The 23,078-nt window shown below is 42.2% G+C and overlaps 1 protein-coding gene across 4 annotated transcripts in view; it reads left to right on the top strand.

The window, feature by feature from the left end:
• chd9 (chromodomain helicase DNA binding protein 9) overlaps window positions 1-14,003 on the top strand; it is a 63,512-nt gene extending 49,509 nt beyond the window's left edge. For 2 of the 4 annotated variants that reach the window (XM_088412277.1, XM_088412280.1), the window contains 16 exons: window positions 1,507-1,596; window positions 2,188-2,291; window positions 2,562-2,679; window positions 2,781-2,838; window positions 3,473-3,521; window positions 3,624-3,891; window positions 4,087-4,292; window positions 5,014-5,868; window positions 6,331-6,500; window positions 6,575-6,799; window positions 7,903-8,083; window positions 8,165-8,304; window positions 8,968-9,195; window positions 9,271-9,420; window positions 10,344-10,448; window positions 11,485-14,003. In XM_088412277.1, the coding sequence (XP_088268403.1) occupies window positions 1,507-1,596; window positions 2,188-2,291; window positions 2,562-2,679; window positions 2,781-2,838; window positions 3,473-3,521; window positions 3,624-3,891; window positions 4,087-4,292; window positions 5,014-5,868; window positions 6,331-6,500; window positions 6,575-6,799; window positions 7,903-8,083; window positions 8,165-8,304; window positions 8,968-9,195; window positions 9,271-9,420; window positions 10,344-10,448; window positions 11,485-12,315 (3,778 nt within the window). In that variant the 3' untranslated portion in view covers window positions 12,316-14,003. The remainder of the gene's footprint in view (window positions 1-1,506; window positions 1,597-2,187; window positions 2,292-2,561; window positions 2,680-2,780; window positions 2,839-3,472; window positions 3,522-3,623; window positions 3,892-4,086; window positions 4,293-5,013; window positions 5,869-6,330; window positions 6,501-6,574; window positions 6,800-7,902; window positions 8,084-8,164; window positions 8,305-8,967; window positions 9,196-9,270; window positions 9,421-10,343; window positions 10,449-11,484) is intronic. The other 2 variants (XM_088412279.1, XM_088412278.1) reach the window with 2 other exon arrangements.
• The last annotated feature ends 9,075 nt before the right edge of the window (window positions 14,004-23,078 follow it).

The following is a 23,078-nucleotide window of genomic DNA, read 5'->3' as shown; positions in this document are numbered from 1 at the left end:
GCTAAATAGATGATGAGCGCCTGTGTTGAAAGAGGACTGCCGTTTCCATCGAATGTTCCCCTTTGTCTCTCAGTCCAACCGTGCTGAATCCAGCCATTGTCCAATACGTGAAACACGGTATTTGCTGACGATGATGTTTTCCCACTGGAGGCCGCTCCCTGATGTTCATTAGAAACCAAAGCAAGGAGTGACATATCACGCTTAAGCGCTCATGCTGTCACCCGCGACGTCTTTTCCCACTCGCGTTGCTTCAGGCCGGGCTGGTGTCTGCGAACAGAGCCGAGAGGGATTCCTCGCATGCCAGCCGGCTGTGTCACGCAACTCAGCTGGCTTGCTGCGTAACGAGCAAGTGACAGCGTGCAAACTGTTGTCTGTGCATGTGTGTGAGTCACACTGCAAGCACTTGCATGGGACCTGTAAGGAGAGTGATGACAGGTGCAGTGGAGCATCACAGCAGCTGCGTCAAAAGTTGAGGGTCGGTGGGCGAGGCCCACTCATCAGACTCAATATTTGCCAGGAAAGATGTTGGGTTAATGTTTTTGTCAGATATATTTGGCTGTGGTCCTCTATGGCAGCTTTATTCCTTAGTTTTCCTTTTGAACCGCTAAGTAAGCATTTATCCATTGGTGTGTTTGTGTGATTTTCTCTTTCCGTTTACGACATTGTGTGTATGGCTTCCTTTTCCTACTGACTCTCTGGTTGCTGTTGCAACTGAGTAGGCGTGACCAACATACGGTGTGTGTACAGAGTGAGTGGGCACTCATATACCAATTTTTAGTGTGTCTGATGTGTCTGAGTTCTGAATTTGTTTTTGTGTCGGTTGGTTTGCTCGTTTTGTTTTGTTTTGTTTTCCCCAAGACCAACATTGCATCCTTCAGTCCAGTCCTTTTTTTCTTTTGTTTGATTGTAAAACTGGGATCAAGCACATGAATCTGCAGTCCTGTCAAATTGCCAATTTTAGCTAAGAAGCTAGTTTCCAATTGTATTCCCTGTGTAGAGTGTTAATGTGGCCACATAACCACGTAGCCACATAAAACTGTCCAGAAAAGACAACACATATACATACATATATTACTACAAGAATATTTTTTTATGTTCACCCATCATATAATCAGTGTCTGAATAAACTTTGGAACTACATTTGTAGTGGTATCTCTTCGTATATTTTATTCATCAACTTTAGAAGATAGATCTGTTGTTTTTTTTTTTCTGTTGTGTTTTTGTATTGTCAGCGGGACTATTGCATCACTAACAACAGTACTCCATTGCACATCCATATAAACCATAACAAAATACAGGCAGGCCGCATACATTGTTTTGTTGAGGAGTCACCATAAAACAATTTAGCTTCATGTTCCAATTAATTTGTTCCTAATTTTAAAAAAAGGAATTGTGTTCAACCAGACTATGTGTATGTGTGTTTGTGTGTGTGTGCGCACACTACTCCCTCAGCAATTGTGCTTGGTCAGGAATTTTTTTTTTTCTAAGCGGCTTTTCTGCTTGTAGGGTGCTGCTCCGGGTCAGAATGCTGTACTACCTGAAACAAGAGGTGATAGGCGACGAGGCCCAGAATGTTTTGAACAACGTGGATGCTAGGTGAGTGCACATTTGACCTCAAGGATTTTTGGAGAATTTTAAGCAGGAAAGATGTGAAATTGATGGTGTATTATACTTGATGCGGACAGACATTTGCTCAGCAACAGGAGATGACTGCTTTTCAGGAATTAACCTCTTCTAAACATTGCAATCTTCCTGTCATAATCACATTTTATTAATTATAATAATTCTTTAACACTTGTCTGTAGTTGGGTTTTAATAACAGCACATTACTCTATCTGTATGGCAGCGGCAGAATGTCAAACCGTAATGCATCTTACACGCATTAAAGAATAAATGAGTACAAATCCAAATATTTACATAACAGTAATGGTGGTGTTTTTGAATGTTGAATCTTCAACCTGTTGAAAGCTCTCAAGCCAAATGTTTAGACAACTATTGAGCACCACCTGCTGGAAATGTTTAGAACAACTTTACAAACGTCATCAAAAGAAGCTGTTGGTAGGAGACAGAAATAAAGACTACATTGTAATTGCAGTCTTTTGATCATTATACAACTCAGGTAGAGGTATTAGTTTGATATCATAATTGTGTCATTAATGTACCATTGGATTTTTTTTCCTTCACCAGTGAGATTAAGATTTGGGTGCCAGAGCCGGACCACTCAGAACTGCCAGCCTTGTGGTGGGATACCATCTGTGACAAATGTCTGCTACTGGGGGTCTACAAGCATGGTGAGTCTATAACACTTTTCCCTGCTGGACAATATCCCAGGTGACCACTAGGTGGGCTACACTATGGACTGGTCACTAACCAACCACAGGACGAATACAGTACAGACAAATCTGGATTTATATTTTTGGAAGTAAATCTGTCATGCATGTTTTTGAAATGTGGGAGGTAGCCGGAGTTCCCAGAGAAAAGCATACAACAGTGGTTACTGCTGATATTCCATGCTGTCTCTTTCATATCCATCATTTATTTTATCATTTTTTTTACGCCAGGTTATGAAAAGTACAACACCATCCGAGCAGACCCCGCACTGTGTTTTCTAGAGCGTGTCGGCCGACCAGATGAAAAGGCCATCGCTGCTGAACAGAGAAGCAACGATTTCATGGATGGGTGTGTAGAAAACATCCCAATAAATATTTTCAACCTTTTTTTATTAAACAATATATTGACCGCTTTTATCTATGTTGGTGTGTATGTGTGCCTGTCTGCAGGGATGTGGATGATCCGGAGTACAAGCCTGCTCCAGCTCTGCTAAAGGACGACATTGAGGTAAACATCCGACCCTGCCAAAGGCCAGCGATGTCTCCTTTTGAAAAGGCCGATCAATAATCAGACTGACAGAGATGAACGCGTTCACTCTCAGCACTGACATAGCAGTCACGTCTGTTCTTGTTTCTCATTCAGAGTAGGTGTTGTTACTGTAATTCCTCAACTATAAGACACATTTAATGTCCCCAAAATGAAAGCCAAAAGTATGATTGTGCCATATGAACGCAAACTCAAAGATTAGAATTTTGAGAATCTTTATTCATCACCATTCGAGAAAAAATGATCTGTCAGTAACAGAGAGATGAGTTTTGATGCACAGATGTGCATTTTTTTTTATTGTCCGTATTCTTACTTACAATAATTACTGTGCGGACGTCAGTTGGCTGTTAGAGTTCGTCCTATACACAGCTGCATCCTATACATATTTGGGAAATCACGGTATTTTCTTTCCCAATTTGAATTAACGGGACAGCGGTTGGGAATTATCTGAGTGATTTCACATTTGATGTTGATGCTGAGACCAGAAAATCTAGATACAAATAATAAAAATTCAATTCAAAAGTTAATTATCCATGAGATTAGACCTATAAAATGAGATTTCCTTCTTTGAAGTAAAACATCAATTTCCCCATAGGATGACGCCTCCTCTCCCGGAGACTTGGTTGTCACAGACAATGCTGGAGGTGAGTATTAGTCACGCATAAATCCTGCATGTTGTCAGCATGAATCAGAAATTCCACAGACACTAATTTGCAGAAATGCTTTTCTCCTCCCCCCTCACCCAGACACGGTTCCCGGAGTAGCGAGCGCCTACTGGCCCTCGTCCTCTTTGCTCACTGCCCGGCTGAGGCGTCTGATCACGGCCTCGCAGCGCTACACCAAGAGCCGGCAGATCCTGCAAATCCACCAGGTGCAGTCGCAGTCCCAGCTGGCCGTCATGATGTCTGCGCCACTCGGCCCGCCGCCCCAAGCGACGGCGCTTCTGCTACCGCCAGTGACTATCAGTGACCCGCTTAACCCCAAGATAGCCGCTAAGATTGAACGTCAACAAAGGTGGGGCAGAGTGAGCTACACATTAGCCCACATGCATAATGCAAACATTTTCACTTTGATTCAAGACTGTTTTATACTATTACAGACCATAAAATTTCATTTCATATATTAGCCTTAGCATAAAAAAAATGTATCAACAGTTTTAGCCTTAGCATAAAAAAAATGTATCACCAGTTTTTTTGCTGTTGTCAATAGATGGACCAGGCGGGAAGAGGCAGACTTCTACCGGGTTGTCTCCACATTTGGCGTGGTCTTCAACCCGACGCTTGGCTGCTTCGACTGGACGAAATTTCGTGCAATGGCACGGCTGCATAAGAAGACAGATGAAAGCCTGCAGAAGTACCTGTGCGCCTTTGCGGCCATGTGCAGACGTGTTTGCCGCCTGCCCCCCAAAGAAGGAGGTCAGACAATACTTATGTGTTCAGTGCTAAGTACGGTTTATGTAACCATGGTGACTGGGGAAATAGCTTGGAGTATTACAACTAGGCAAGCAGCAATTTAAAGTATCCTCAGAACTTTTCTGACCTATTGTTTCTCCTCTATTGTAGGGCTACACCTAAAAAAAAAAAAAAAAAGATATTCACCCAGGCTAGCTGCCCAGGCATGAGCTTGAAAACAATCTTACACAATTTCACAATGTAATTAAAGACACATTTTCAGTAATGCACCTCATTTAATGTCTTATTTATTCATTGGACAAGCCTTCCAAAGAGCCAATCTGTTTAAAAACAATTTTAAATTAAAATTTTTAAATCTTCAGTTCCCCTATTTAAGAAAAATAAAATCATTTTCAATTTGTATGCCATACAATACTACAAACTAATCAAATAAATACGGGCCATTCATTGTGAATGAGTTGCTAATGTGCACATAGAATGTTTGTTTTTTGTTTTTGTTTTTTTGTCAAGAAATAAGTGGTCACACTCATAAAAACTCTAGCAAATCTTGAATGTCAGACCAAAGCTTAAATGAAAGTGCATTCCATCCCCTCCAAAACATTCTTATGTGTTATTAAGAATGTTCTTTCAATATTTATAATATGATACAGGACAAACAAACAGAGACCTTTGTATTCAACATGATTTCTCAACATGCTCACATTCTTCCCATCTTTTTCTTCAGACTCTGCTGTGGACCCATCCCTCATCATCCAGCCTATCACCGAGGAACGGGCGTCACGCACCTTGTACCGGGTGGAGCTGCTACGCCAGGTGAGGGAGCAGGTCCTTCGCCACCCGCTGCTCTACGAGCGCCTGCAACTTTGTCAAATGAGCTCCGACTTACCCGTGTGGTGGGAGGTTGGCACACACGACCGGGACTTGCTCATTGGCGCCGCCAAGCACGGGGTCAGCCGCACGGACTACCACATACTTCGAGACCCCGATTTGGGCTTCATGGCGGCCCAGCGCAGCTACACCCAGACGAAAGCCATGACACCGCAGCAGCAATCGCTAAGCTTCACGCCGCTTTTGCAACCTCAGTACCAGACATCCGCCCCTTCTTCGGCGGCTCCACCCCCTGCCCCGAGGGACATGGAAACTAGCGGAATTATCCCGAAAGCCGAGCCCCCCTCAGAAGGAGAGGAAAACAGAGAGAAATCAAAAGAGAGCTGGAGTCCCAGCCTAGTTCCGGAGACCCCCGCAGGAGTCACAGAGAACAAACTCGACAGTGAGGGACAGATGGTGGCAGCAAGGACAAAGCCCCTGACGCCCAATTCCTCGGAGAGGAAGCCCAAGAAGGCCAGCAAGCGAAGCCGCAGGGAAAGGCGGGCCTCGGGGTCCGACTCGGACGGCTCCTCGTCCAGCTCTTCATCGCGCTCCTCCTCATCTTCCTCATCGTCCTCTTCTTCCTCATCCCGCTCCGGGTCCAGCTCGTCTTCGTCTTCATCGTCCTGCTCCTCTGGTTCTTCCTCCTCGTCGTCCTCCTCCTCGTCTTCGGATGACAGTGACAGCGAAGGAGAGAACGGAAAGAAGAAAGGTGAGAGGTCAAGATGCACTGTAGTCAGTAACAAAAAAAATGCTGAGAGCCAAATTGGAATGACAAAGTACTAAATGAATTGATGGCTCAAACTCCGACAACGAACTTTGCCCTAATAAGCGTCAATCAGAGGCAGACACTAAGTTGCCAAGCGTTATCTCTGCCATCAATTTAGAGCAGCACATTTAGGTAATTTAGATTTTTTTTTTTTCAACACACTCCATTTAGATTATTATGAGAAAAATGAAATGATCTACCCAAGGGAGTTAATGAGGCCTCCCAAAAAGGGGATAAAACACATCAAGAGGCTATTAATAAACACAGTGAGTCCGAGAGAGTCTTTGCAAAACCTGTTTTTGATGCGCAGTCACATTACTGTCAATTATGTTCATTATTGACACAAAAATGCTAATGACAGCCATTAGATTAAAAGCTTCATATCATTACGTGTGGTGTTTCCAGTGCCTGCAGCTCCAAGTGTGAAAGGCTTCGACGAGGACAGCGTGACGTCGTTAGGGACTATGCCCCACGATGCCCAAGACGCTCACACGGCACAGAACGGCGTCGCTGGCAACGCCTCACATCCTTTCCAGGCAGGAGGCTACATGCTTGCTGCATCCCACTGGCCCAAGGTGAGGCGCCGGCGCTACTCTTGACCAACAAGAGGTGACATTCTGTATTTGATGCCTTTGTGTTGTGCAATCAGGACCGCGTCATCATCAACCGGCTGGACAGCATATGCCAGGCGGTGCTGAAGGGCAAGTGGCCGGCCACGCGGCGCGTCTATGAACCCGGCGGTCCCGTTGCATCCTTCTACACCACCAAGCTCTTGGACGGCAGCCTGTGCGAGGACCCCTCAGCCTCGCCACAGGGGTCTAAGGTGACCGAGCATGTTGCAGAAAGCAAGGAGTTCTCAGTCAAGATGAACGATGTATGTTGATTTCTCCCGTCCTCGCCTCGCCTCCCTTTGCCCCTAGCTCCTCCTCATCCACGTTGGGCATGTCGCTCTAATTTTTCTCACTTTGTCTTTCATCCGGGGGTTCTGGTTAATTCTCGCGGTGGGAGGATTGACATTTAACAGCCCTTCCTGTCTTTCCTACACGCTTACTTTAAATTAGGCCGAAAACACAACATTAGGACAACATAGAAGGCTCCGAGATCTCCCCAGCGCTTAACAACATTTGGATTTCTCCAGTTCTCCTCTTTTGGCTTCCAATTACAGTCAGATTGATTCTACCTACGTGGCACTGTCTTTTGTGTGGCTGGTGTCCCGGTTGCACTAACACGCAATTAGCACAAACACTTACAGTGGAACTTGTACCAAAAGAGTCAAGGCGGTATATTACAAAAATATAGAAATACTGAAAGCTTAAAAAGGACGATAGTTTGTGTTTTACTGTGAAAATGGAGTTGAGTACTGTATTTAAATAAAGATGGTGTTTTGGGGAGAAAAAAAACATTTCTCCTCCAAAAATGTGAGAATATTTTGCAAAGGTAATAATGGCAACAAAAAAAGTCTTTTAAAAATAATTGAAATTAGTCAAATTGAAATGATGAAAAAGAAATAAAAATGAAATGGACTAAAACAGCAGAGAAAAATCATTCACAACCAAAAAAAGTTAAAAAAAATAAATTAAAATCAAATGAAAGTAAATTAAGGGAAAAAAAAAATTCAGGGAGTGAAAAAAATAGTGAATTGTCAATGTTTGACAGTGAGGGGGAAAAGGTTAAATAAAATGTGTAAGTAAAATGAGGGAGGAAAAAATGTAAACTTATTTGAAAAGTTGTAAAAAAAGAAAAAAGACTATCTGATTAAAAAAAGAAAATGGTTTAAAAAAAATCAGAATATATTCTGAAATGAGTAAAACACATTCAATGCCTGTTCCAACATTCAGGTTCCGCTGTAATTATTTGTGTTTTCAAAAGTCATGTTGCAATGGCGCTTTAAAATAACCCCTTTGGGCTTAAACAACAGTTTTCCCCACATTCACCCATAAGAATATTTCACTAACTCAAACATGTTCCTCTGTGCAGCAGGAGGGTGGTCTCAAGTTGACCTTCCAGAAACAGGGGCTACCTCTAAAGAGAGCCCTGGACTCAGAGGAGGCACCCGAAGCCCAGCAGCAGCAGTATCTGGCCCGGCTCCACGACCTGCAGAATGCCTCAGACACGGGCCTGGCCGACATCACCAAGCCGCCGTGCAGCTTCCAGAACGGTAGGTAACAAAAAGAAGACGTCCGCCATTAAACGGTTAACAAAGAATGTTGTTGCAGAGATTTATTCCTGGGTGATTCAGTGCCTTCAGGTCTCGCTGGCGCCATGAGGCTGAACGGGGTTCTGGATAGCCAGCCGGTGGTGAAGCGGCGACGGGGGCGGAGGAAGAACGTGGAGGGCATGGACCTGCTCTTCATGAACAGGACGCAAATCCCGGAACAAGTAAAATGCTGCATCAAAAAGACAAATTACTATGACAAACAAAAGTGTTTTGATTGATAGTCTGTTACCATCTGTAAACAAGGATATAACTTATGAATGATTTTTTAGTCAGTGAGGAAACTTCAGCAAGAGGATCTAAAAAAACAAATAACAAAGCAAAAACGTACCACACAAAAGAGTTATAGATGTAACCGCGGTCCATGAAAAAGGAAATGACTGAAGGGAACGTTTAGTGGTCTCTGCATCGCCCTCTGGAGGTCAAAAGAGACCATCTAGAACCTAATGTTAAACCTATGGCCCGCGGGCTGAATTCGGCCTGCAAAGAGTTTTAATCTGGCCTCACAAGATGATTTTGTGAAGCATTTAAAAAACTGAATTAAATGAATCCATTAGCCTGCTGTCCATAATCAACAGAAATAATCAGCGCAACAACTTACAAACGGAAGTGACCAATTTCCACGCATGTGCGAAATAGCTTGCTGATCGCTTCAATGACAAAAGTTGGAACCCTACACTGGTGTTCTCATCCATTTACATGAATTGTTTTTCATTTGTTTATTGCGATTTTACCAGTCCGGCCCACTTGGGAATCGACTTTCCTCCATGTGGCCCAGGCTAAAATTAATTTGACACCCCTGATCTAAAACTCAACCGTGTTTCCAGGCGGCTCCTGGATGGGGCGGCATCGGCCAAGTGGGCATGGCTCCGATGTCAGGTTACAACCACCAGACCTCGGGGCCGGGCCCGGAGGACTTGGAGAGCAGGGTCCCGGTCATCAACCTCAAAGACGGCACCCGGCTGGCTGGGGACGACGCTCCCAGGAGGAAAGATCTAGACCAGTGGCTGAAGGAGCACCCGGGCTTCGTGGCCGACACGGGCGCCTTCATCCCCGTGAGTTGCCTGCCGTACTTGACAAGCTCTCGACACACGTTTTGTTTTTTCTTTAACATGCGGCTTGGTGTGCAGGGCGTGAACAAGATGCCTCTGCATTTCCACGTCCAGGACGGCCGACCCAAGCAGAAGAGGCACCGCTGTCGAAACCCCAACAAGATCGACGTCAACAGCCTGACTGGCGAGGAGCGAGTGCAGATCATCAACAGGAGGAACGCCCGCAAGGTGAACATTTTGGGCTTCTTTGGTGCGCTGACCACTCTCTTTGATTTAATTGTGATGGTTTATTATATTGTTTTTCTTAATAGGCTATTTTTTTAACACTGATTGATAAGGCTTTTAATTGCCGTGAACACAACGGCATATTCACACAATCATAAAGTTAGTGGAACACGGATGTTGCACAACTTCGAATATTTATGGTAAAATGAACTCGGGCCGCGTGGCGAATAAAACGGAAAACTGCTTCGAGCGCATTTAACGTTACATTGGTGGTCTTCACTGATCGCTCATAATGTGGGATCTGGGAAATCTGAAACACACATAACTTACCGCCAAACAAATATACAACATATGGATATGAACACAATATGAAGAATTTACAAAGGTAAAATTTATTGTTTTGCAATAGTTTTTACATTGTCGACAAACTGTTGATCCGTCCTATACACGGTACCATGGAAAATACCATAATTTAACCCTAAAATTATGGCTGCGTCCTATGCACAGGTGTGTCCTATATTTGGAGAATTACGGCATAATAAAACAAAAATATTCATCATTACAACAATTTTAAAGCAACAGTACATTCAGTAAAGCTAAAATTGTCCCGAACATTAGCAATACTAATACACAGTACAATAGTATCTAGTATTAAAACAACAGTTACTTTATTATTTGAATTAACTGTTCTATCCAACAATAGAAATGTAATACAGTACTTTTAATTCTGCTAACAACAGAACATCAGTATTTAACATCGCATCAGTAGTTTTACAATAGTCGTTTAGGGCAATTAAAAACAATACGGTAGATTCAGCATTACAACAACAGTAATCCAGTTTTATATTTTGTCGTGCAACAATATCGCTAAGCAAGTTCCCGTTTCCAAGTATCCCCATTTCATCTATTGTATTTTTGGCTTCAAGGTGGGTGGCGCTTTTGCACCTCCCCTCAAGGATCTGTGCCGCTTCCTTCAGGAGAACCCAGAGTACGGCGTCCCGCCTGAATGGGCTGATGTCGTCAAGCAATCGGTGAGTCAGGGAAAAAATTGTGTCCACTCTAGTCATATACATATGGAGGTTATAGTGGGTTTATTATTTTTGGACTGCCCCTGTGCAGTCACCATTTTGTTTTGTCAGAACAAGTATGTATGTATTATTGTTAAAAATTAACAGGTAATATTGCATTGTAATTGAACTTTAATTCTCAAGTGACATCGAACATATACAAAAAATTAGAACAGTATTACATAAATTCTATATCTATAAATGAGCACGCCCATCCGTCCGTTTTTAAAATTTGAGTACAATTAAGGAAACAGCATCATGGTTTCCCACAGGCAGATTATAAATGTTGACCACTCCCTCCAAAGCTGGTGCAAAATAAAAACTACTCTGAAATAGATAGTGTACCGCCTTTCAACTCTGCAGTTGAATAAAAACATGCCGTCGCGGTCACAATGTTATCTCAATCGAGTAATCAACGGAGACCATGCTGCGAACGCAGAATGAAATAGAGACCACCTCTAATTATTAATAACGATTGCACTTCTGTGAACCTATGATTCATGATCTATTCTGTTTATTCTCGTATTTATTGGTCATAGTTATTTAACTCGTTTAGTGCCATGGAAGAGAACTCTTGCCTTTTAAAATAGAAATATTAACAATAAATGATAAAATTCTTATCAAACACGTTTTTTATGGAGGGTAAAGGACACCCTTGACTAATGCTTACCTGATATAAGCCAATTGAGCACTGTAGTGATAACTGTGACCATTGGATGGCAGTGTTTCCACACCTATAACACAGCTGTTACCTGCATGCAAGTGTAACTGAAGAATTAAAATCAATCTTTCATATTATAGCACCCATATTTACATAGCACGCAATATTCTGTGAGTGAAAATGCTAAGTATACCTTGAGAGGTTTCCTTTTCAAATAATGCTTGGCACCAATCAGAGCAGCGCTCCCATTTTTGTTTTATACCTGCTGTACAATAACCATAAAGTTCGAGATTAAATTCTATTCTATTCTATAAGCAGTGACGACTTTTCCTCTTGCAGGGTTACCTCCCAGCGAGTATGTTTGACCGGATCCTGACTGGTCCCATCGTTCCTGAGGAAGTGAGCCGGCGAGGGCGGCGTCCAAAGAATCCATTGGTGAAAGCGGCGGCGGCCATGACGCCCAACGCGACAGCGGCGGCGACCACCTCATCTTTGAGCCTCAACCCCCTGCTGGCCAACGGGCTCCTGGACCTGGGCAGCCTGCAGGCCTTCCAGCAGAACCTTCAGCTGACCGCCGGCCTCATGGGCCTGCCCCCCTCGGACGCCGGCAACCTGGCGGCGAGCAACTTAGCCGCCATGTTTCCCATGATGCTCTCGGGCATGGCGGGACTGCCCAACCTGCTGGGCATGAGCGGCTTGCTCGGGAAGAATCAGGAAGGAGGCGCGGCCGGCGGAGGATCCCAGGACAGTGAGACGGGACTCGGCAGCGGCGCCGCGGCGGGGGAGCCGAGCGCCCTCGGCGGGGAACGGACAAAAGACGCCGCCGCCGCCGCTTCTTCCCAAAGTGCCTCGTCCAGCTCCAGCCCGCCTCTCCCTCTCAACCCCTTGTTGCTATCCAACATGCTTTACCCAGGGATGCTTCTTAATCCAGGCCTTAACCTCCCCGCGCCCAACGCGAAGCCCGACCCCACGCCGCCCGCCCCCGCTCCTCCCGCCTCCCCTCCTCCCCAAGCGCCCGCCGTCAAAGCGGAAACTCCGGAAGATGACGACGACGACGACGACGACGACGAGGAAGAGCCCAAAGACAACAGCGGCAAAGCAGAGTCGTCTTCATCCGAATCCGGGAGCTCCTCCTCTTCCTCAGATGACTCGGACTCCAGCAAGGACTGATGAAATATTCGTTTATTTATATACGGCCCCCGTAAAAATCTATTCATATATTCACATATAGTATGTGGACCCCCACCCACCCACCGACCACCTATCACACCCTCCTCCCTGCATTTACCATTTCTTTACTTGTAAATAACTAACCAAATTGTTGTGTAATAAAAGAAAAAATGTCAAACAAACAAAAAAACTGAAAAAAAAAAAATCCAATTTCAACATTTGTGGACGAGGTAGCGTCTTGTTTCCAGACATTTTGCATGTCGGACTTGAGTAGAAGCGTCACCTTGTACTGTTTCAACAACAAAAAAAGGCATTATTGTAATTATTATCAAGTCAGGATTTAATTTTATTATTAAAAATGCGTTGAGCTGTACTATTAATATATTTTAATGGCGGGGGTGATGATGTAAATAAGACACGCTTGCTTTGCAGATCATGCGGATGTGAGCAATAACTCGGGCAGCTAACGAATGTCACTCAAGCTGTAGATTCCGTCACGTTCCAAAAACGGCTTTTCACGTTGGTCCTATCATTCAGTCACTTGATTTTCGTCTTTGCGACCGCACAGTGGACTAGTGTTTCAACACGTCCGCCCCGCAGTCGAGAGATCCCCGAGAGGCTCTCTCTCCCTGCTCGGGGTTGACAATTTTCTCCTGGTGCATCTTGCTTACTTCCTGTTTCCCCAAAAACACGGATTTCATGTTTATTGAAGACTCTAAATTGTCCATAGGTGTGAATATGAATGTGAATGCCTGTGAATAGAGTTGTACTCGTTATTTCCAGTGGAAATTTACCCGCCCGATCACACAAACGATTCATTTCCCCTCAAAACCTTCATCGGTTTTCGCTATGCCAAAATCCAAACTCCTCCATTTTCTTCAAGAGCTTCCTGATGTATTACCTCTTCTTCATGTTCCCCCGCCTCCATCGACTACCTTCCCACGGCACAAGCACAAAAAAATGGTTTTGATTGTTGTTCGATACAGCAGTGCCACACCTAGCAAGCGTGTTAGCATGCTAGCTAGCTTTGCTAATCACGCTAGGGTTTTTTTGTTGTTGTTGTTTTCAGCTTCAGCTTAGACTTAGAAGTGCCCTTATCTTGTACCTCCGCTTTTCAATCCTTTTTTATTTTTTACTTTGGGGGGGACCGCAGACACTGGAATTCCAACAAAGCCGAAGTACCTTTGCCGCCCTCTTGTGGACTGTTAGGTCATCAACACTCGCTTGTGGCCGTCGTGCCATTTTCCCATGGTCAGTGAATGCATCAAGACTGAAAAGCGTGCAGTGATTTACTCAGAATACACTTTTTTTTCCTCTTGTAGTGCCCTTATACATATTTGACAATTATGGTACAATCTTACACACACAAACACACTACTGCTGTACAGGAAGGTTTCATCCATGTCATCACTGAGACAAGATCTTTTTTTTTTTCTTTTTCAACATTTATTTGTGTTTTATTTCAAGCTTTGACGATATCCAAGTGTCACCATGGTCAGTTTTTGTGTTTCGCTCTGTGTAGTCAAACTAATTTCATGTAGTCAAAAGGAGGAAAAAAAATGAGGGGGGAGTGTCTTAAAAACAGACAAAAAACAAGTCATTTGTAATTTATTGGATTACTTTCTATGAAGTTCTATAGAGGAAACTGAGGTTTAATTATTTTTATTAAACATATTCTTCTGACTATCCATCAGGTGTCAGTTTGTATGAGCTTGTTTAATGTTATATTTTATTCTGAATATATTATATGTAAAATCACTATTTTCTTGCTTTAATGTGATAAAACAAAAGTCCCTGACGTAGTTGAAATTATTTTGAAAATGAATCTGTTTTTGCACAACAGCAGTCCAGTTTAGGGCAAACATAATAGTTGTCTTGTTTCCATATAGTAAAAACAATGGGGCGCATGATATGAATGCAATGTTTTCCATCACCAGGTGTGCGTTGCCGGGTTGGTGAGTGAGCTAAACAATTGGAGGAGGGCCCTACTCCTGGTCAGGAATTGATCATGGTCGTCATGGGAATACTCGACGCACAACACCACACTGAGATTGGAGCATCACTTTTAAGTCAACTGGCGTGGGCTGAAAGTCGTTGAAATTATGGGCTGCCACACCAGCAGGTGCACCGGCGCCAACGCAAGGGCAGCGAAGCCTTCGGAAATGCCAACCGAAAGACCCAAGACGGCGGCGTCTGCCTCGGCGGTGGCGGTGATGGCATCTTCGTGCAACGTTCAAGTGGACCGGGGGTCACACAAAGAAGAAGCAAAACAAGTTGACAGTTGAGGGACAACTGTATGCTTCTCCTCATAACGTAAGCTTAACAACATTCTGCTTGGAAAAACGTGAAACACTGCAGTCTTAGTTTGTGAATTTATTTTTTCACAAAACTGTCCCAACATAGGAGCTTTTACGTGGCTAGTGAATCAGTGGTGGAAACCAAGTGGTCAAACTCAGCCCTAAACTTTTCTATCAAGCTAAATGCTCAATTTGCACATGTTGCCATTACATCTGTTTCCGCTTTTCACAATAAAATGTTTTTTGTTTTTTTTTAAATGACGGATATCATTGTTATATATTTCGAACTTCATGAAAGCTTCAGGCGTCAACTAGAATAGAATAGGATTGGGCCATCCTAATTTATATATTAATATAAGTAAGTTGAGTGTACATAAGAATGTATACTTACGTGCATACTGTACACGCACAAATACAGTGCGAGAAAGTCGTTTGAATTACGTAACGAAATAGAACAATCAATGTAAAAACATGCATTAATATGTGTTGTTGTTTTTTTTTTTTTTTACAGATTGGCGTGTGCAGATGATGTGAACGAGATGAAAGACACAGCCACGCTCTGCCAGACAAATCCAGAAATGCCCACATCAAAATTAATAAATTATTTTGGAATAAGTTTTGCATGGATTCAGTTTATTCTTGTTCGTTTGTTTTAAGATCGACAACGAATGCTTCGTTCCATGCACCAATAGTGTAATTCTGCCAGTCTGCCACTAGAGAGCAATGTGGTATTAGATAAATATAAACTGGAGTTCTTATTCTTTCCACCAGAGGTCAGCAATGACTTTCATTTAATCGCTTCAAGCAGGAAAACGCTCAAGATTTAAAACGTCGAAATAAGACATCAAAAGATGTACAATTAATGTGCAACGCGACACTGCAGTGGTTTACGCGATTGCTTCTTAATTGTGCTGTCGCGGGTTCGCACTGACTTATTTGCATGTCTGTTATCCTTACTTAGAAAAATGACCACAAACGAAATTGTCAACGTGTTTGAACAAGTGTCAAGAGGGGAAATAATCAATCTGCTTGAACTCATCGCAGGTGTGTGGGGAGGGAGGGATCAGGTACGTGACGTACTTCCGTCATTGTTGCCATGCACAATATGTTGTTGAAATGAATTTGTGGTAGTGATAATATGTGATCATTATTGCATAAGTGGTTGAACAAAGACCTCTGCAAAAGCAGACACTAAAGTCATGCCATGCTGTCCTTTGAGAATATGGGTCTGAGACACCAGTTTGAAGACAATGGAGAGAGGACAGGGCACGTTGAACTCCAAGTAAGTTCGAAGTGTGTGTCTGCTTTACGTGGTGCTTTTTCACTCGCCTTGAGTCTTTTGTGGATATTTATATTATTGCTTTCAATTATTAAGTTGTGATGTTGTAGGCTAGAACTGGTCCTGTTTGCCTTGCTCATTATTTGAGGGGCAAATGTCCCAAGGGCTTACTTCTTTTTTTTTTCCTGGTATGTTCAAATGTCACAAGCTTGAGAAGTAAGTCAAGTGAACAAGTAGATGATGAACAAGTAGATGATGAACAAGTGGAGAGAAGGTGGTGAAAATCCTGTGGTCTAATCCAGTTCAAGTGGACTTCAAAAGGTCAGCAGATACAAGGAGACATGTGGACCGCCACCGGAGGCTCGCACAAGGACTAACCTTTAGGCTAAGGAATACAAGCAGACATAACAACCTTATATTATTCAAACACTCTTGGAATTGTTTTAGATGGCAACAGGATGCATTACAAAGTCTCAGAGACCCATGCTTAAAATTGAACAGAAAGTCGGCCATTTTGGTTGGAAGATGCATTTTTGAGCCTTGTATTTTGATGCTCCTACAAACAAATTGTCAAAAAATTGTAAGTCCCAATCCAATTTAGAAAAAATGGGCAACAGAAAAAAAAATGTGACACTTATTTAGCCATTTTTGTCTATATTTCATCTAAATTATTTTTTCCTGTACAATACTTTGATAACACAATTTGCCACTTGTTGTCAACTGAAAATGACATTACATTTAGGGCTCAGGTAACATCCAATCAGCTCGCAAACCCAGGTGAGCTGTGATTGGTCGTTGGAGACTTGAGCAGATGTGATGTCATTTTTAGTTGACGGCAAGCGGCAAAATGTGTTTTCAAAGGCATTAATTTTAAACTTTTTAGGTTGTAAATAGCTAAAGTTTAAGAATCCCTTCAAGAAAAAAAAACAATTGTGCTGTTACAGAAAGTAAAACTGTTGTTTTTCATGTATAATTGTACTTTTTTAAGCAAATTTTGCCCCTTGATGATATTACATTTAGGGCTCTGGTAATGACCAATCACAGCTTAGCTTGCAAATGTCACATGGCCAAACCCGGAAAACAAGTTAACCATGATTGGTTGTTAGAGCACATGTGATGTTATTTTTATTTGACAGCAAGTGGAAAAATGTTTTTTTTATTGGTTTTGCAAAAAATAATTTAGTTATCAAATTAATGAAAGACAAATATGAACTTTGTGCTGCTGAGAATGCTTTTACTGCTGAAAATGTATAATCTTACAGAAGGATAAAAAAATTATACTCCAAAAAAAAAACGTCACACAAGAGAATCAAGTCAGACTCTTAAAATAAAAAAATAATCTACACTGGTGTCGGAATAAATGTGATGTATTTTCACAAAAGCAGCTTTATGTCCTGGAGATTAATTTTGAGTTATTGATGAAAATACACATTTTTGACTGATGCCCACTTTGGGACTGAAAGAACATTCATTTCCTAGTAGTTCAAATTGTATTTGAAGCATATGAAAATAAGGGATTAGTAGATGATGCCCACAGATTAAAGATGAATGTGGTAAAATGTAAGACATTTTTCTCAAAACTAGGAATTTCATGTAGGCAACAGCAAAATTGCTGTAACTTCACATTTTGAGGTACTTGCATGCATTACATATCATTTTAAATGAAATCATGTGAAGTATTAGAATATTTCAATATTTTCATTTTCAGAGACACAAGCCTGTTTTTGTGAAAACGCTTCACAGTAAATGTATACCAGGTGGCCGTCATCTTTTAGCTGGTAGGAGTGGTGTAATAATAAGTATTATTATTAGGCTCTCATATCCTTTCCCAGGCCTAATTACATGACTGTCATTAAAATGCTAATTGGCGCTATAAAAGGGGCAATTAAAAGGCTCATTAAAAAGGGCTTTGTTCCAGCAGTCTACCTGTGTGACCACTGGTGCTAAAAGTCTAATAATCCCCTTTCAATGGAGGTTCAGATGAGGGTCAGCGACTTCTCATAGGTGGCGCTATGAGGCGTTTTATTCTCGCTTCGCACGTCAATCATCGCGGGTGATGAAAATCTTTTGGGCGGTCAAGAGGCTTTTATTCAAATCCTGATATATTGACTCAAGTGACACAGTTAGTTTGTTGACAAGTTGACACCGACAAGCAAACCTTGTCATGTGACCCACGATAGCCACATGGCCCCGAGGGTCCAGGTTCCGAGTTGTCCTGCCGGATCAACTCACCTTCCCCGGCTAAAGGGGGAGCATATGTTCAATATAACACATGGCTGCCTCGATACGCGTTTTCATCTCCCCGCTCCCCTCCATCTTGATACCATAGCAACCCGCAGCTTCACACATACGAGATGTGACGGAGGCACAGATACCCGTGCATGTTCTCGATTGTGAAATACTTGTTTCGTCTCGGTGATGATATCGTTGCGGTTTGTTTTTCGGCCGTGGAGGATCCCCGCTTAAAAGGTTAGCTTGCTCGGAAAAGGTTGCGCTATAAACTACCAGGAGCATGTTTGGTTCAGGCCGGATGAGTAAGTTGTACATATGTTGGAGTTGACATGGAGTCATTCTGTTGAACAGCGCGATGTCCACCGGGCCGGGATGTGATATGACAAGCAGACTGGAGCCTCACGGCGCTCTCTGTTCCGCTTTGTTCCGAGCACGATGACCTGTTTGGTGTGTGTACACAGTTCAAGCACATCGTAAGGCATGGGAAGTCGTTCTGCGTCAAGTCAGGTCGTCACATATACACACACTGACCTTACTGTAGTAGGGATGTATGATTTTTTTTTTTTTTCTGAACAAAACCAGTATGAATATCACATTAGTCTGTATGGAGAGCTTGAGCGCCTCTAGCTAGTGGTCAATATATGCTAACGGACAGATTTGGCAGTCCATCAGCACTGACGGACTGTCCGTCAGTCCGTCGCTAACGGACTAGATAAGAGTTTTTTAAATTCCCTAATTAAAGACGATTTTAAAGTAAATTCGACCTCAGCAATACTTTGTTTTACTTGTAGTGTATATGGCTGATGAAATGTAGACAATTTTAGATAGATGTTAATGAAACCGTATTCTATAGTTGTAGGGCAGGCAGTTATAAATGAGGACTAGCATCCGTCATTTGAGTATCATGTAAAGCAGGGGTGGGCAATTCCAGTCCTTGAGGGCTGGTGTCCTGCATGTTGTCCAGTTTTCTCTCTCAAACACGCTTGATTCAAATGATTAGGATTATTTTCAAGCTCCAGCAGAGTGCAAGAGTGCTTTTCGTGTAAAAATAGATAAATTGCGTTTTTCTTTAACTCTGGTGCTTTAAAGGGAGGCTAGTAGTGCTCTCATGTCCACATGCATGTATTTGTGCTGTAACTGTCAACAAAACAAGGAAACGAATTCAAACAGCCAACCACAATGCATGCGTGCCTAAATCATGTTTTATTGTGAAAGATTTGGTTTTGCACTTGAATGCCATCTATGATGTTTCTGAAATCGTCCCAAAAATGAACTAAAAGCCCGTTAAAGGGAAAGTCAACTATTTCTTTCCACAATAATATGTTCTATGCCGCTTTGCTAGTCTAATCGTGGTATTCTTATTACTGTATTATTTTGTTGTGGTTAATCTGGCCATTGGTATAAATCAAAATGCAGTTGTCGTTGTTGTTTTACATTAATGGAGGTGTATATAACAAATTAGTGTAAAGACAGTTTTTGGGGTGACTTCCCCTTTAAAGAAAGTGTTTGTGCTCTACACTGTCCCCTTAGTGATTGCGTTTTCATGTCAGTACTTGTCAATGATCATTTTCATGCTCTTTGCTGGGTAAAAAAAAAAAAGACAAATTGTAATATAACAATCCTTCAAGTGAGAATCATTGTCACAGAGAAAGCTATTTTTCAGACTTGACACAAGTATGAGTGTGTGTCTGCGCGCGTATGAATACACATCCAATCTTTCACGCCTTGGAAAGCAGCTGCTCCATTTTCTCTTCATATCAACAACAGAATGGCAGCCATATTCTACTCAGATGTTGTTATATCTGAAAATGGCACAAAAAGCAAGAAATGATGGAGATGGCTAACCGCGCATCACGCTCCACATTGCCAGGGAGATGTATCTATTTATCAGGGCCAGAAGACAAGGGGATGAAGTGCAACAATGTGACATTTGCTCCACTTTAATTACTTTGCAGGCCTGGGCCACGTGGGTTAAAAGCAAACAAACCATAACTTTCCCTGACATCCTCATTCCCTTCCTCCTTCATTCCATTCCTCCTTGAAGTGACCTCTGATGGATTTTCCCTGACAAAGCATCCCTTATGAGAGAGCAGACGACAAAATCTCCATCATCTGCCTGGAGGCTCATGTCAAGATGAGCAAAGCCGTGCGTGTTCACTGGTATCCTCAAAATGTGCCAAACTAGACTTAACAAATGATGTGTAATGCCACAAGGACCCACTAGAGGCCACTGAAAATTCCTCAAATAGTTTCTAAAAAAACGGTTTCTTTTTTTTGTTTTTTTGGAAAGTTTTGGAGATTTGACTTTTACAGAAACAGAAACATCATCCAGTTCGAGTAATGCAAGGTCAACAAGGAATCACCGGTGACCCGCGACAGGAGAGTAGAGAGAACTACTGTGAACATTTCCCAACTCAGGCAAACAGCAGCTTGTCACACATATTAACATCACGTGGTCGCTGAGCATTTGATGAGTTTGGATTGTGGCTCGGAAGGGTTGGGAGGTGCACGATGATTTGATTCAAATATTGTGATTGGGAGGGTGGATGAAAAAAAAAAAAAACACCTCTGCAATCTTCAGTAATTGTTTCCCAGAGTGAAATTGATTCACGCCCAACTAAGCATGAAATAAGCTTGGCAGATGACACTGGTGTAAGTGTGCCCGAGAACCCAGCCACACCATTGGGATAGTAATAATCAGCACCTTTTCAAATGATTTCTTATTGTAAAATACTTCCAATGGTACGATTTAAACTAGGGGTGCCCAATACGTCGATCGTGGCCGACCGGTCGATTGCCAAGTTTGTATTGGTAGATCGCATGACAACGGTGCTTAACGCTAACTGCAGATGCACACATGTAACGTAACATTATATTCACTTCTGTTATTATTAGGTTAGAGAAGACATTTTTCTTTATTATTCATACCTTAGCATTTAACACTTTACAGTTATTATTTGTACATGGTGAGTAATCCTATATTAAGTTATTTGGTGTGGTTTTGGCCTCATGTTTTAGTTATTTGATAATGTTTTGGAGCAATTGTTTGTCACAGGACTAAGCTAATATTGCTAACGCCAATTAGCAATTAGTTTGTTGGCCTGCTCCCAAAACAACTGTTATCTGTACTCTTTCCCCTGGATCTCTCCAATATTTCTAAACACTAAAATCTCCCTTTCCACTCTTACCAAGTGTACTTTCAAACAAGATAATCAGATAACGCTCCCACCTTTTTCCAACTGGGACAGCACACTATTTTAGGGCAACCCTATTTTTGACAGTCCTTCTTACTTAAACCGTCAATAATTGTGTGTTTTTCAAATCTGTATTTTAAAAACAAACATCACACAGTAATACAGACGCACCTATTATATCAAAAGATCGCGCGGTTGGATGGTTGGTTAAACCGATAGAATAATGATGAACTGATGAATGTTTGAATGGACAGATCAGATGGATGATCCGTAGACAGATGGAAGAATAAAAGGACCATATGGGTGCAAAGATCAATAGTAGCAACGGAGAGATGGATAATGGAAGGACCTTTATGAATGAGTGTTAGTACATATGCACGAATATATTCATAATGAATGGATAATATATGGATGAATGGTTGTTGGAGTGGATGATTGAAGGAAACAAGGATGAGTGACTCACACAGATGAATAGTGGATGAACAGAAGGATATTGACATTGGGAGTTGAATCCATATAACGCCATACAAGAGACCAACAATAAGTATTGTTAGTTATTGTTACAGGGTCAGACATCTCGCGCACTGTATATGTTAACTGCAGCATTTTGCCTCTGATTGGTTGTGTTTAGACCAGCCCGTTCCATTACCCCCCCCCCCACCCCAAGCCCACCAACAAGCCTCAGCAAAAAGACAAACTGCAATTTAGTGTAAGCACACATCACTGTAGCACTTTAGTCCAAATCAATAGGACACGTTGTCTTTGTCCACGGAAAGTGCAAACAAATAGAGCAGTGAGGCCGATTGGAACAGAACAAGCAATTACAACGGTGTTGTGATGTTGGCAGTCCTGTGCTGTAATTATGCTTTGAATTTAGTTTGGAACTTGGTGATTACAGGACCACTTTAGAGAAACTAGACAAGCGTTGATCTTTATGTACAATGAAGGAATTAACGGGCTGTGCATGTTTCAGTTCAACGAGATGACCAAAATTGATATATTGATAACTCTCAGGCACTTACTTTATATCTAATCTGACGTAAATTGCTATGTGCTGAATATGGCCGCTATTCTTTGGTTCATTGCTATCGTTCTTTCTAGGTTTGGCTTTGGAATGCTTTGCTGACCTTGTCGGTTTCGATGAAAAGATGCAAATGATCTTGATTTTATCCAAGGTCCTGTCAGGGTGAGTTTTGAAAATGAAATTAACCATCGAGCACACCATTTGGCGTCTTCTCACCCAGTTGCACGGTGTACTGTAATTACACATCTACGGCACTAGGTGGTGCACTGGTGTTCTCATTAGCAAAGTCTGCGCGGGACTATTTTTCAATTGCTCTGAATCAAATTGATGATTGTCTTCGGGTATAGTATAAACTAATTATTGATAAATGTGACCATTATTTTTTGTGATTAATCAATGCGCAAGCGCTTTGATTTTGACAGACCTAATATATGCGTATAAAATTGTGTGCAAATATATAATGGAGCCGAAAACGGACTTATCTTTCCTCTTTTTGCTTTTTTTCGTTAATAACACGTCAGCAAGCATTTGCTGAACTAATAATGCACAAGTGCAACTGGCTTCGGGGATTGTATGTTTTCAAATATTTCAGGGTGTGCCACGGGGACAGTTTTGGGGGGTGTTCTGGCCCACAATGCTGACCAGATGTGAATTGTTGATGTTAAGAGCACTCTCCCTTATCATAACAATGCATATATTATTTGTGTAAATATTTAATGAAAGGTGCTTGAAAGCCT

This window comes from Hippichthys cyanospilos, chromosome 4 (assembly GCF_059441005.1).
Source record: "Hippichthys cyanospilos isolate Australia breed blue-spotted pipefish chromosome 4, RoL_Hcya_1.0, whole genome shotgun sequence".
Lineage (NCBI taxonomy): Eukaryota > Metazoa > Chordata > Actinopteri > Syngnathiformes > Syngnathidae > Hippichthys > Hippichthys cyanospilos.
The sequence above is the reverse complement of the archived record's forward strand: the minus strand, read 5'-3'. Positions and strand labels throughout refer to the sequence as shown.